This window comes from Cordyceps fumosorosea, assembly GCF_001636725.1.
Source record: "Cordyceps fumosorosea ARSEF 2679 chromosome Unknown scaffold_26, whole genome shotgun sequence".
NCBI lineage: Eukaryota > Fungi > Ascomycota > Sordariomycetes > Hypocreales > Cordycipitaceae > Cordyceps > Cordyceps fumosorosea.
In genome coordinates, this window is record NW_017387326.1 from 99,891 (window position 1) to 113,198 (window position 13,308).

At 57.2% G+C, this 13,308-nt stretch overlaps 5 protein-coding genes across 5 annotated transcripts; 3 read left to right on the forward strand and 2 right to left on the reverse strand.

Moving 5' to 3' along the window:
- Window positions 1-225: 225 nt before the first annotated feature.
- Window positions 226-2,218, forward strand: ISF_08022 (flavin-containing monooxygenase; the record flags this gene model as incomplete). The annotated part of the gene is made up of 2 exons (XM_018851625.1): window positions 226-871; window positions 966-2,218. 2 exons carry the CDS (start codon window positions 226-228, stop codon window positions 2,216-2,218), a joined length of 1,899 nt encoding a protein of 632 aa, XP_018701111.1.
- Window positions 2,219-3,626: 1,408 nt separating this feature from the next.
- Window positions 3,627-4,549, forward strand: ISF_08023 (hypothetical protein; the record flags this gene model as incomplete). Its single annotated transcript, XM_018851626.1, has 2 exons — window positions 3,627-3,765; window positions 3,918-4,549. The coding sequence occupies 2 exons, from the start codon at window positions 3,627-3,629 to the stop codon at window positions 4,547-4,549; spliced, it is 771 nt and encodes a 256-aa protein (XP_018701112.1).
- Window positions 4,550-4,776: 227 nt separating this feature from the next.
- On the reverse strand, window positions 4,777-7,197 carry ISF_08024 (WD40/YVTN repeat-like-containing domain protein; the record flags this gene model as incomplete). The annotated part of the gene is made up of 3 exons (XM_018851627.1): window positions 4,777-5,555; window positions 5,605-7,093; window positions 7,150-7,197. The coding sequence occupies 3 exons, from the start codon at window positions 7,195-7,197 to the stop codon at window positions 4,777-4,779; spliced, it is 2,316 nt and encodes a 771-aa protein (XP_018701113.1).
- An 865-nt stretch (window positions 7,198-8,062) lies between these two features.
- On the forward strand, window positions 8,063-9,345 carry ISF_08025 (Sensitivity To Red Light Reduced-like, SRR1; the record flags this gene model as incomplete). Its single annotated transcript, XM_018851628.1, has 3 exons — window positions 8,063-8,435; window positions 8,541-8,781; window positions 8,895-9,345. The coding sequence occupies 3 exons, from the start codon at window positions 8,063-8,065 to the stop codon at window positions 9,343-9,345; spliced, it is 1,065 nt and encodes a 354-aa protein (XP_018701114.1).
- Window positions 9,346-9,696: 351 nt separating this feature from the next.
- Window positions 9,697-11,745, reverse strand: ISF_08026 (endo-beta-1,3-glucanase; the record flags this gene model as incomplete). The annotated part of the gene is made up of 2 exons (XM_018851629.1): window positions 9,697-10,892; window positions 10,932-11,745. 2 exons carry the CDS (start codon window positions 11,743-11,745, stop codon window positions 9,697-9,699), a joined length of 2,010 nt encoding a protein of 669 aa, XP_018701115.1.
- Between the last annotated feature and the right edge of the window lie 1,563 nt (window positions 11,746-13,308).

Below are 13,308 nucleotides of genomic sequence, written 5' to 3' on the forward strand. Positions count from 1 at the left end.
GCAGGACGCGTGGCTGCGCACTTTGCGTCCGGCGCCGGCGTGCAAGTCACGGAGCCCCCGCTCTAGCTGCCGCATGCTGCATATAAGCCGCGCTGAGCTGCCTCTTCACTCTCGAGTCCCCCTTTCCTCCCTTCATTCACCCTTTTCCTCCCGTTTCCCATCTTCCCCCCTGGTCTTCTTCTACGTACAACTCCCATACGGTGACACGCACGTCAAGCCGCAGCCATGGCCGCACCACCACCCACCATCCACACCATGCCCGGCAGCACCAACCTGCCTCCCGCTCGCCTCCCCAACTCCACCGGCACCGCCGCGCTCAACCCCCGCACCACCGCGCAGTCCTTCGTCGCCGCCGTCAACGCTTCCCTCGCCCGCGCGGACGACGCCCCCGCCGCGCTGGCTTCGCTGTTCGCCGACGACGGCTACTGGCGCGACCACCTGGCGCTGACCTGGGCGCTGCGCACCGTGCAGTCGCCCGCCAAGATCGCCGCGTTCCTGCGGGACGCCGCGTCGCGGGACGACGGGACGCTGCGGCTGCGGTCGGTGGCGCTGGACGACGGGCGCCCGTCGGCGGTGGTCAAGCTCGACGCCGACGGCAAGGTGGACGTGCTGCAGTTCTTCATCACCTTTGAGACGGCCGTGGGCTTCGGCGCGGGCACGGTGCGGCTGGTCGGCACGGGGGGCGAGGGGTGGAAGATTTACACGCTGGGAACCATCTTGCAGGGCCTCAAGGGCTTCGAGGAGCCGGTGAACGGGCAAAGGCCGGCGGGTGTGGCTCACGGCCAGCATCCGGGACGAAAGAATTGGGCGGACAGGCGCGAGGCCGAGGTGAATTACACCGACGGCAGCGAGCCTCAGGTCATTATTGTTGGTACGTACCATCTACGAAGACGCTTTTGCTGCATCCCCCCACGTCGAGCGAAGCGAGGAAAAAGAAGAAAAAATGAATTGACCATTTTACACAGGTGCTGGTCAGGCTGGCCTCACAGCCGCTGTCCGACTCAAAATGCTGGGCATCAACGCCCTCATCGTCGACCGGAACAAGCGCGTGGGCGACAACTGGCGTAACCGGTACCACCAGCTGGTGCTGCACGATCCGGTCTGGTACGACCACATGCCATACATACCGTTCCCGCCCAACTGGCCCATCTTCACACCCAAGGACAAGCTGGCGGGGTGGTTCGAGTCGTACGCGCAAAGCATGGAGCTGAACGTGTGGATGACGACCGAGCTGGCAAGTAAGCCGGTGTGGGATGAGGCCCCCAAGACGTGGACGGTCGAGCTACGGCGCACCAAAACAGACGGGAGCGTGGAGGAGCGCACGTTTCGCCCTAGACACATCATTCAGGCGACAGGCTACTCGGGCCAGAAGTACCTACCGGATATTAAGGGCATGGACAGCTTCAAAGGGCATGTTCTGTGCCACTCGTCCGACTTCCCCGGCGCAAAGAAGGATATCGGGAAAGGAAAGAAGGCGATTGTGGTCGGTTGTTGTAATTCGGGGCACGACATCTCGCACGATTTCTACGAAAACGGCTACGACGTGACAATGGTGCAGCGATCGAGCACGCACGTAGTGTCGTCAGCGGCCATCACCGAGATTGCCCTCAAGGGTCTCTTCTCCGAGACGTCGCCGCCAGTTGACGACGCGGACCTGCTCCTCAACAGCCTTCCCAACGCCGTGCTGAAGACCGTGCAGGTACAAGTCGGCGTTCTGCAGCGCGCGCACGACGAGCCCATGCTCACGGGGCTGGCGGCGGCCGGGTTCAAGGTCGACGACGGGCCTGACGGCGCGGGCCTCTTCTTCAAGTACTTCCAGCGCGGTGGCGGCTACTACATTGACGTCGGGGCCTCGCAGCTCATCGCCGACGGCAAGATCAAGATCAAGCAGGGCCAAGAGATTAGCGAGGTGCTGCCAAACGGTCTGCGGTTCGCGGACGGCGAGGAACTTGAGGCGGACGAGATTGTATTGGCGACGGGGTACCAGAACATGCGGGAGCAGGCGCGCGAGATGTACGGCGACGAGCTCGCGGATAGAGTGAAGGATGTCGGGGGGCTCAACGAGGAGGGGGAGTATCGCACCATGTGGCAGGATAGTGGGCACCCGGGCTTCTGGTTCCACGGGGGCAACATGGCGCAGTGTCGATACTTTTCGCGGCTGCTGGCGCTGCAGATCAAGGGCCTCGAGGCTGGGCTGTACAAGCACGGGGAAAAGTAGCTTGTTTTCCTTTCTTATTTTCGCTTCGCTCGACGTAGGGGTGGGTTCAAGCCTGGGAAAAAGAAGAAGAAAAGAAAGTGTTTGTTGTATTTTGTTGTTGATGAATGATAATGATGTTGTTAGCCCTATGTGTTTGCTGTGACCGTTTGTAGTGGTTGTTCGGCCTAGTTCGCTGCAGTTCTTGGCGTGATCCAATCCACAAGCCTGTTCTCGGTTCCGAGAAAATCCTGCTGCTTTGCATCGGATGAAAAACCCAGTTAGAATTTGCACCGCAATAATTGTTAGCTGCACGTCGGCGTGGTGAGTTGTCCGGATGCGCGTATCAAAATGTGCCGTTTAGCGCCGAGACTGGTTCCTGGCTGGTACAGTAGGTTATTACCGGGTCTCCATCAATAGCGTCGATGGGATGCCGATTTCCGTCGTGTTTGCCATTGGATGTGCGTGCATGTGTTTGCAGCTGTCTGTCCTTCCGTCGGTCCCGTTATCGCCATGCAGGCCTCATCACATTGCCCCAACCACCGCTGCGGCAGGCACTGACTTGTAGAGTGCAGGCAGAGTGCAGAGGGAGGAGAAGAGGAGGAGAGCCTTGTAAAATCAGCTCCACTTGCCGACATCTGTGCAGGGTTGTGGGCGCTTAACCCATCAACATCGCCAGCCAATCAGCATGCCCATCGCCCATCAAGCTCCCTCCGGACCGACCCACTGCACCCGGACCTCGTCCACTCAGATGCTCCCGTCAGGCTTCAGCATCTTTTCCACCAGCCACTAGCCCGTTGATGGCTTCCCATCCTTCCCATCACATACAGGGGTCAGGGGTCCCCTCAGTCAGTCAGTCTAAATGGCCAACCACTCTGCATCTCTCAATGGCCCATCACCTCACCTTTTCCTCCCCATCTCTTTTCTTCCCGTCAATTACCCCTCCCCGCTGCTCGATCCCCCCCCAAGTGGCTGAATCCTCGGCGGCTACTCCCCCTCCTCTACTGGTCCGAATCCCCTCCTACTCCTCCTCCTCCGGCCCCTCCCACACATCTCAACCCTTGCCCAAGTGTACCACAGCACAGATGGTATTACATGCAGCCCAGCCGGCACCAGAGAGAAAAAGGGCCGCCCGGCCTCTTTTTTTTCCCTCCAGGCCTCCCCCGTCTTGAGGGATCTGCCTCTTCTTTCAAGTATTTCTTCCCCATCTCGCTCCGCTTCCCGTTTCGTGTTGCCAAGTCCATGCGCACACGCCTGGCCGCGACCTTTTTCCTCAGCCTCGCTTTACTGTGAAATTGACTCTTTGCTGCGCGAGCTCGCCTGTGGCTTCGGCTTTTTACGCACCAAGGTCCTCAATCTGGCTGGTCCGGGTTGATTGACGTTTCACGATCCCTTCATCGCCTAATACCACAAAAAGAAGTCGGCCTTCGTCATGAAGCTCAACTTGCTCATCAGCCTCGCCCTCGCCGGCCTGGCCGCCGCACATACCGTCATCTCCTACCCGGGCTGGCGCGGTAATAACCTCATCACTAACGACACTTTTCCCTACGGCATGCAATGGATGTATCCCTGTAAGTCTTTTCTCCTCGCTTCGCTCGACGGCGGGTCGTGGTGCTCTTCGTTCTCGAAGCACTGCTTATTCTCGCCACTCCTCGTTCTCACTGTGCTCCTCGTTCGCTCTTCCTCGCCATTCAAGTTTTCTTGCTAACCAACAACCTTCCAGGCGGCGGCATGGGCGTCACCAAGAACCGCACCTACTGGCCCATCGGCGGCGGCACCGTCGCCTTCCAGCCCGGCTGGTTCCGCGGACACTCCCTCGCCTTTGTCCAGATCAACCTCGGCTTCGGCTCCGACCCCAGCGTCAACATCCACGGCGGCCCGCCCAACATGAGCAACCCCATGATCGCCCCTTTCCAGATCATCGGCCCCAGCAACAACCCCTACCCGGGCACCGTCTGCCTCACCCAGGTCCCGCTGCCCGCCGGCGCCAAGGTCAAGGCCGGCGACGAGGCCACCATCCAGGTCGTCGAGACCGCCCAGCACGGCGCCGCCCTCTACTCGGTAAGCCAGCCCCCAACCAACCCCATCCTCCTCCATCGCAGCAGAACTAACACGGAGATGCAGTGCGTCGACATCATCTTCGCCGAGCAGGGCGACCCGCGCATCGCCCCCGTCAACGAGTCCAACTGCTACAACTCGACAGACATTGGCTTCGCCCAAATCTACACAATCACCACCAAAGACTCGGGCACCGACAACTACACCACCTCCGCCGCCGAGCGCACCCTCCACTCCGTCAGCTGGGTCGGCTGGACGCCGCTGCTCTTCGCCAGCGCCGCGCTGCTGCTGCTGTAAATGGACTTTTGTCTATGCGTCAAAATCACGCCCTCTTCTCATTTACATGGTGTTTTGGCGTTTTCTGTCTTTCGGGAACCTTTTCTGTTGAGCTGCTTTTGCGACGTAATTTCACGGCTTCACATCTAGCTTGTATCTCAATATACCATCTATGTATGCATGACTCATTTTCTCTACCGTAGTTTCTCTTAACCCGGTGCTACGCCCTATCGTTACAAATGCAATGCTTATGCGACCAGTTTCTTGCACTCCGCCGCCACCGTCCGCACCCGATCCTCAGACGCCTTGCCCGCTGCCTCGTTAACCCATCCGCCGACACCCGGCACCGCGGCCACGTCACCCTTGGACGTCGCCGCCACGGTGCCCAGCGCGACCAACCCCCGGTAGAGCACCTCCGAGTCGCTCTGTCCCTTGAGCAGGGCGCCGACTACCTGCACCAGTCGCCGTCTCTCGCTGGCCGACAGCAGCTTCTCCTGGTTGACCAGGACCGCTAGGTTGATGGCTAGGGTCGTCGCCGCGATTAGAAGATTGCGGTTGTGCGGGCCGATGGCGTCACCGCCCTGAATGCCTGTTACACGCTCCAGGAATGATAGCAAGGTGTCTACACGCGCACTGGCCAGGCTGCGGCCGTCGATCGTGGTAAAGAGGTTGGCAAGAGTGCGCGCGCCCATCATGGCTGCGTTTTCGTTGGGAGCGTCGCCATCGGGCAGGGACGCGGCAACGGCCAGGTCTATCAGGGTGCCATGCGTGCTGTCCTTGTACTTGGCCGCTGTCGGGAAGCGCGCCACACAGCGGAGTAGGTCCAGACCAGCCAGACGATCGCTGTACGGCCACGCCGTCACAACCTTGAAAAGAGAAGGGAAAGCATCGGTCGGAATGGTGCTGGATGATTCGAGGGCAGTACGTAGAGCTTGTAGTGAAGATTCCTCGCCAGGGTTAAGAGCTGTGTCTTTGCGGCCACTGGAGATCATCGTCTTGTTGACGCTCGAAATTTTATTAAAAATGGCTATTGTAGTTAGTATCTGTAGCATGATGATGAAGGAAACGTTACATACCTTCGTACTTGGCGGCAGTAATGTTAAGATATTCCTTTTGCGGAAGTATCCGCGGCTTCTGCGCCTCCTCACCGGGACGGTATCTCGACTCCGTGCCGTAGGGGTCAGGCCCGCCACTCTGCTCCGTTTGGCCCAACGTAGCCCCCTTTGTATTTGTCGTAATGAATTGAGCCACGTTGTCCAAGTAGCCAAGAGGCAGCTCATTATCATTCAGGAATTTTGTGGCGCTTTCATATGGGTTTTCCGAGAGGTTGTATGGTAGCTTCAGCGGCGGTTTGCCGTCCTCGATATCCACGTCAAACACGAAATCATATGATTTGCCCTTGTATTCCACCTTCTTGCCAGTGCTTCCAACCGCATCCACCACCGTACCGACATTAATCCATTGCTGCTGGCTCATCGACCACGTGTGCGCCGTCACGTTACCGTTGTCCTCCTTGATCATCTGCACCTGACCTTCCTTGGTACCGGACTTGGTCTGCAGAAATTCGGGACCTGGAAGGTTTTCCTTGTTGACCCCTCCTACTTGCTGCTGGGGAATCGAGGACGCCTTGACAGAATCTTCAAAGTCTTTAATCGTTTGCTTGTCGGCAACTCGCTCGGGACTGCGGGTAAAGACACGAGCAACACCGTCGCTGGCGCCGGAAACGATGTCGCCAGTCTCAGGATGGGCGGCAACAGTCCAGACTGAAATAGCAGGATGTGTAATTGTCTGTGTGCATTCGAGACCCTTCCACACACGCACGGTGCGGTCCTCTCCAGAGCTGATCAGCTCGCCCGTAGGCAGACTCGTCAGCGAGTAGACAAAGCTCTCGTGACCATGAAGCTCGCCAATTTGCTGGCCATTGAGCTTCCAAAGTCTGATGGTACCATCGTTGCTCGCACTGGCGATATCAGCGCCGCTCGGGTGCGTCGATGGGACGCGACACAGTGCGCGCACCACATCGGGGGTGTATATCGTCGACGAGGCGTCCACCTCTCCACCTTTGCCCTTGGTCAGGTCAAAGACGCGGATGTTCTTGTCGGCGCAGCCAGTCACCACCGTCTTCTCGTCCAGTGCCAGCACCGCCCACACTGCCATGCCTTCATGCCCGCTCAGCGCCAATTCCGTCTCCCAGGTGTTCAAGTTCCAGACGCGGGCCTGGCCATCCCATCCTCCGGACACGAGAAACTTGCCGTTCGGTGCGACGTCCAGCGCGCAGACGTTGTGGGCGTGTCCGATGAGCAGGCGCTCGGCGTGGTCGCTGGGTTGTTTGCGGGGGTTCTTGACCTCGATGATGGTGTCTTTGCCGCCCGAGACAACCAGGCCATCGGGGTGCTCAGTGTTGGGCGGATAAAAGGCAACGGCGTTGACGTATTCGGAGCCGCGGCTTAGCAGGGTGCCGTCGAAGGAGACGTCGGCGCCCTGGGAGCGATGCCAGAGGCGGACGCTGCAGTCTCGCGAGGCGGTGACGATGGTATCGGGCGAGGCAAACGCCGCAGCGCGAACCTGTGCTTGCTGTTAGCGCAGAGGCGGGGATGACATGGAGGGTAGGGAATTCGCACGTCGGCTTCATGGCCCATGAGCTGCGCGGAAAGCTTAAAATTGACCATGGTTGCTGAGTAGGGGGGATGCCGAAGGAAAGAAGAATGTACAGTCCGCAACAACCGCGCAATCAGAGCGAGTAACGCAGAGTTGACACAGTGACGTTTGACAAATGGCAGGCTGGTGTAGGAGGTGGAGGTCGTGGAACCGTGGAACCGTGGAACCAGGTGGATGGATGCCGACCGAGCTGGTGTGGAGCGGTGTTGCAACTGCCCCTCACCGGGAATATGTAGGAGGAAGGGTAAGAGCAGGTGGAATAAAGAGAGAGGTGTAAAAACAGCGATGAGGAGCAAGGTTAAGAACGTGAAACGGTTATTTTTTTTCCTTTTGGTTTTTAGGAAAACAAGAAGACGGAGACGATCAGATCTGACCGGGTAGCCTGTCTAGGCAGCTCCAACCTTGATGAGTTAGGTAGGCAGACATTTCATAGGACCAGGTGTACGAAGTATGGTAGAAATAAAGAAGAGAAGAAAGACATAAAAGATATAAAAGATAAGAAAGATAGGTGAGATGAGAAAGATAAAATGAAGATATTTTTCTAGAAAGAAATTCTAGAACGAGACACGACTTTTAAAAGCGATATCCGTGTAGAAATAGCAAGGAGGAATAATATTCTAGGAAAAAAGAGAAAAACTGCAAGCAGGGGAATATATGGCTACTTCCTTTCAACAGATCGTTAACCAACTCCTATTCCTCATTCTCATCCAAAATCTCCCGCATTGTTAGCCGCATATCGCGGAGCATCTCTTGACGTCTTGCCAGAAAAGCGGGTCAAGCTCTTATTGACGAAAAACCGGCGATACCATCAAACTCACATCACCAACATATCCAATCCCATATCCCACTCATCCAAAGCTCATACGTACCCGACCCATGTCCACAGACGAAGGCTGGACCCGCGTCCATCGCAAATCCCGCCGCCATCGCCCCTCCTCCGCCAAGTCCATCGCCTCGACACAACCTCACTCCTCGCCAGACACCTTCGCGCCGCGCACCTCCGGCGTACTCCGGCCGCCCGAGGCCCTGCGCGCCGACTACGACAAGCTCCGCGCCGAGTGGCTCGCCTCGCCCGCCTGCGCGGCGCTGCTCCGGCTGCTTGACGCGCAGCCCCCGCGAGTCGTCGTCCCGGTGCGCAGGGCCGTGTGTCTCGGCATCGGCACGTTCGACCCGGCCGACGGCGCGTGGGAGGCCAAGCGCGCCGCGTACGTGCAGCTCTGCGCCTTTTCGACCATCGTGTCTCAATTAGGTATGCGCTTCTGTACTACCCTTCGTCTTGTCTTGCTCCTACTTCCGCCACGTTTTAGTCTCATGGCCTTCATCATTGTGCAGCCTTTGCTGACAAGACGACCAGAAAAATATACCCAACTCTCCGTCGAGTGCGTCTTCCAGGACCCCATCTTCACGCCCTCAGACATTTCCTTCCTCACCGCCCTCGGCCATCGTGTCGTCCCCTCGCCCGCCGCGTACGCGCTCGTCGAGGGCACCACCCTCCTCTTCGCCGTCCACCTCTACCGCCCCATCTACGCCGCCGCCTTCCAACAACCAGACCTACCCGCCATGTTCGTCGGCACCGGGTGGGACGTCTGGGACACGTAAGTTTATTTTTTTTTTTTTTACTTTTTTGGTTTTCGCTTCGCTCGGGCGTGGGCTGTTGGTTCGGGGCCAAGTCAAGCAAGAGGGATGATGACTCGCTAACACGGCGCAGAGTGACGATGGAGGAGGCGACGGACTTGGAGAACATGAAGAGGATGGACCGGACGTACACGCGGCACGAGTTTCCGCAGGACGCGGCGAGCACGGCGTTTTCCAGCACCAGCATCTACTTTGCACCGCAAGGGGCGAAACCCTCCGCGGCCAGGCCTCCCTCGTCTGAGCAGGGCAGAGGCGCTGTAGTGGAGGAGGCTTCGGGCGACGCTTCAAGACAAGGGGGAAAAGCGCTTGTTTCGGCGGACGAAAAGGCAGACAAGCCTGTAGAGAAGGACATCACAGACAAGACCATCACAGACAAGAACACGAGCAGCAAGGAGGAGCCTATAGATGAAGATATCATAAACAAGGACACGGGCAGCAAGGAGGAGCCTACAGACAAGGATATCATAAACGAGGGCACGGGCAGCAAGCAAAAAGTAGAGAAACGGTCAATTGGTCGTGTGTAAATACATTTCTCGCACATATACTATTTTAACTCATGCCCAGCATTCACACTTGTAAGTAAATCAATGAAACCCCAAATACGCCGCATATGTAAACAGCAAAGAGCCACCAAAAAAATAAAAAAAGAGAGCCGGGGCCAACAGGCAGCCCAGCGATGAATGCCATCAAGTCAATGCCAACAGTTCCATGCATAGCCATGCACATTCAGAGTATTCCTCGTGAATGATCCCAATAGCTCGGGTGATCGAGCGAGTCCTTCGTATTTCCATGCATTATCCGCGTCCCTCCTCCTTCTGCTCCTTCTCGTCATCTTACGCGTTTTCGGGACACCTTCCTTCCGTACATCTTCTTCGCTAAGATACTGTGGTACCTCCGCAGTCGGGAATCTTGATCCCACTCTTCAGATTTCGGTTCACATCCAGCAGACCCCACTTGTCTTCCCAGTTCTCGTTGCCCGAGTTGAAGCGGGACTTCCACGGCTCATCAAATGCCTCGAACCAAAAGTAGTTGGTGCCGTTCTTCAGCGCGTCACACACCCAGTCAGCCATGAAACGGTTCATCTCGTCGATACCAGCCTTGGCGGGGGTAGTGCACTGTGGCGCCGAAGTGGGACACCTGGTGCCGCCACCAGAAGGCCAGCCAGTTTCCGAAATGACATTTTTCTTCTTGTCGGGCTTCCACATGGGGCCGTTTTTGTTCTCCCAGAAGCTATACGTCCATCCCGCAGCCAGGTCAGCCGGGGTTCCGCTAAAGAACGGATGAATATTGGCCATGATGAGGTCAGAATCGGCGCCCAGCTCAGTCGTCCAGTCGTCGCCGAGATCCGACGTGGCAACAGGTAGACTAATGCTTCGTTTTGTCAGGTTGGCGCGGACGTCGGTGAGAACTGAGGACAGCTGGGTAATGGTCATTTCTTTGCGGAACAAGATTTCGTTGGCGACAATGACGCCCTCAAATTGATCACCACCGTACTGGTCGAGGATGTCCCACATTTGCGAAAGTTGGCGTTGGTTGGTGGTGCTGTTGCCATCTTGCCAGACGCCGAGCCAGACTTTGATATCCTTCTTCATCTCCAGCCTGTCGATGGCGTGAAGGACCATTTGAGTCTGATTGCAGTCGGTTCCGTAGAGGCGAATCTTGTTGGTGAGCTGGCTGAGAACGGCGACGTCGCGGGTGACATTGTTCTGCGAGGGCGGGTTTTTGAGGCAGTCGGGGTACTGGACATTGATGGGAGTATAGTCCATGCCAGGGAAGACCTTGTGCAGGTTTTTGTTGTTGAGGAGCTTTTGAATCTCGGCACTCTTGAGACCGAGGTCACCACTAGCATCGTCGTTGGTGCCAGAGCCAGATTTGTCTTTGCTGTCGTCTTTTCTACCGGCCACGAGGGTTCCGACGACACCACCGACGATGGCTCCGACAATAACGAGGAAGATGAGGACAATAATGGCCCATTTCCATTTTTTGGAGCGGCCTTGCTTCTTCTCGAGCCAATCTGAGGATCGTTCGCGCTTGGCGGGTTCATAGAATCCACGCGTGTCTAAAGGGTTAGCTGGGGATACGTAGACGAGGACGGGAACTTAAGACCTACCATGCTCGGCGGCTACGGCGGTGGCGCCTCCGGCCGCCGCTCCAATGGCGCCAGGGACGGCTCGCTTGCTACCGCTATGAGCAGAGTTCCTGTTGCTCTGACGGCCATAGTGTAGGCCGTCATCGCCGTCATCCGCGATGGACATGGGATCGACCACGCCCAAGGAGGGAGCGTCTAGTCGAGACGAGGCGGAGTGATTGTAGTAGGCTTCTTGCCCGCCGAGGTAGTGGTCGGTCGAGACGTTTGGACTTCTAGACGGCGACCTCGAGCCGACGGATGACCCGGCGACTGTGCCGAAGGGGTTGACGGTGGAACGCGAATCACCATCCATGGCGTAGCCGGCTGCATAGGGGCCACTGTGCAGGCTGGGATGAGGCGACGAGCTGTTGGGTGCATTTGCCCGTGAAGGTGGAGGAAGGACTTGACCGGCGGTGCGGAGGGAGTCGGGGTTATAAGCACCGGCAGACATGGCAGCGGGGTGTGCATAGCCATAGTTATCGGGTCCAGATGAGTCGCTGGGAGGAGAACGGTGGTAGTCGTCAGCATGTTGGCGAGATGCAGGGCCGTCGTGTGGGTGCAGGTTCATGTGTGGAGGAGGCGGGGGTCCTTGTTGGTGGACAGGCACATTGTCGTAGGCTCTCTGGTCGTAATGAGCCGCGGGTTCTGGCGTGCGACCGGGTGAGTCGTCATGATACGGCGATTCCTGCGCGTATTCGTTGTATTGAGGTCGTCGGCTGGGCGTGCGGTAGCGGTTATCGTAGGCGGGATCAAGAGGTTCCCTCTCATAAGGGTCGTTGTTAGAATAGTGCTGCATGGCGGCGGCGAGAAGCAAAGCAGAGAGCGCTGGGAATCAAAAAGGTCCCGCGGGACAAGGTCGGCAGGTCGGCCAGTAGTAGATTAGATATCGTCAAGGACGGGGCATATAGAGGCAGTCAAGGGTGGGCAAAATTGAGCAAGTCGATATTGTCAGGCGATTAATCGTAGGAGTGGATGCTGTCGGGAGAGCTGGGTCGGTTGAGAGCTTGATTGCGACGCGGAGGTAAGTAGCAAGTGGGCGTCATCAGCAGGCCAAGGCGACGCTGAGGGAGGAAGAGTGCGCGCCTGAAAGGCAGACCAGCGGTAGCGGCGGGCAAATCTGGCGATGCTGCCAGCTACCCGACCTGTTGGATGTTGGTTGTTGGTAAGTTGCAGGAGGTTTGGGATAGAGTGGTGGAGGGAGAAGAAGGCGAAAGAAGGCTAAGCCGGAAGGTTGTTCGCGGGAAGCGCAAGAGGGACGAAACGGCAAGGGCAGAGGGGGGGGGAGGGAGTAGAAGAAGGCTGTGGTTGGCAGGGAAAGGTACAAGAGAGGTTGAAGGTGTGGATAGGATGGGAGGGGATGGGGGAGGAATAACTAGAGGAAGAGGAATAGACTGGGAAGTGATGAGATTGGAGAGGCGCAGGGACGATTGAGAGCGGGCTGAGGGCGTGGACGTTTTGAGTTGGGCGTGGGCTTGCAGCGGGTGGTGGTGACGGATACCGGTAGACTGGCCACAGTAAGGCAAGCTGGGTGGTGGTGAGAAGAGGAGTGGATGGAGGAGGCAAGCAGTAGCAGGAGGGAGTGGGTGAAGCAAAAGTGGATGGATCCGGAGGGTGCATTCGCTTCAAGCCTTGAAGCCAAACTGCCATGCCAGCCATGCCAGGCCATGCCAGGCCATGCCAGCCATGCCAAGCAACAGCGAAGTCGCCTCGACCGACCGCCTATACAAAGCGAGTACCTTGGTGCTACTCGGTACGAGCCTACTAAACAACCTAGGGGACAATACCAGTAATGCTAATTATTTTTTTTATAGTTCAAAACGATGGCATTGTTGAAAGGAACATGATGCGGCGGGGAGTTTGCCTTGTCTGGTTGGCCTGGTATGGAACGAAGATGCCCACCATGCTTCATCAGGGCATTGCATTTCCGCCAACGGCTTCAGCACACCTTCAGGGCTCCATCCATTGTAATTTTAGCGAGTGCCGTCAACTGATCGCCCTGTACGAGGCCGCGCTAATCCACCACTGCACCAAAAAAACGCCAGCCGCAACTCAGTCTGCCGCTACCTGATTAGATGCTAGAGCGCCACTAATGTACCCAAGTCCCGCACGACACGAGAAAGTGTCAGGTCTGTCTGTCTATTTATGAACAGATAACTAGTTGCTGCAAGCTTTGATGAGGCCTACGTAATTTTCTTTTTAGTCTAGCTAATCCTCTCTCTTGTTTTTTTTTGCTCTTCCTCTCCTCCTTCCTCTTCTTCTTTCATCCCGCTTGGCTCGCCAAGGGGCCATCCTCACAGCCACACTCGGCCACGCCAGCTTTTACGAGGTGAGCTTCCACTTGGTCACTGATAATTTACCC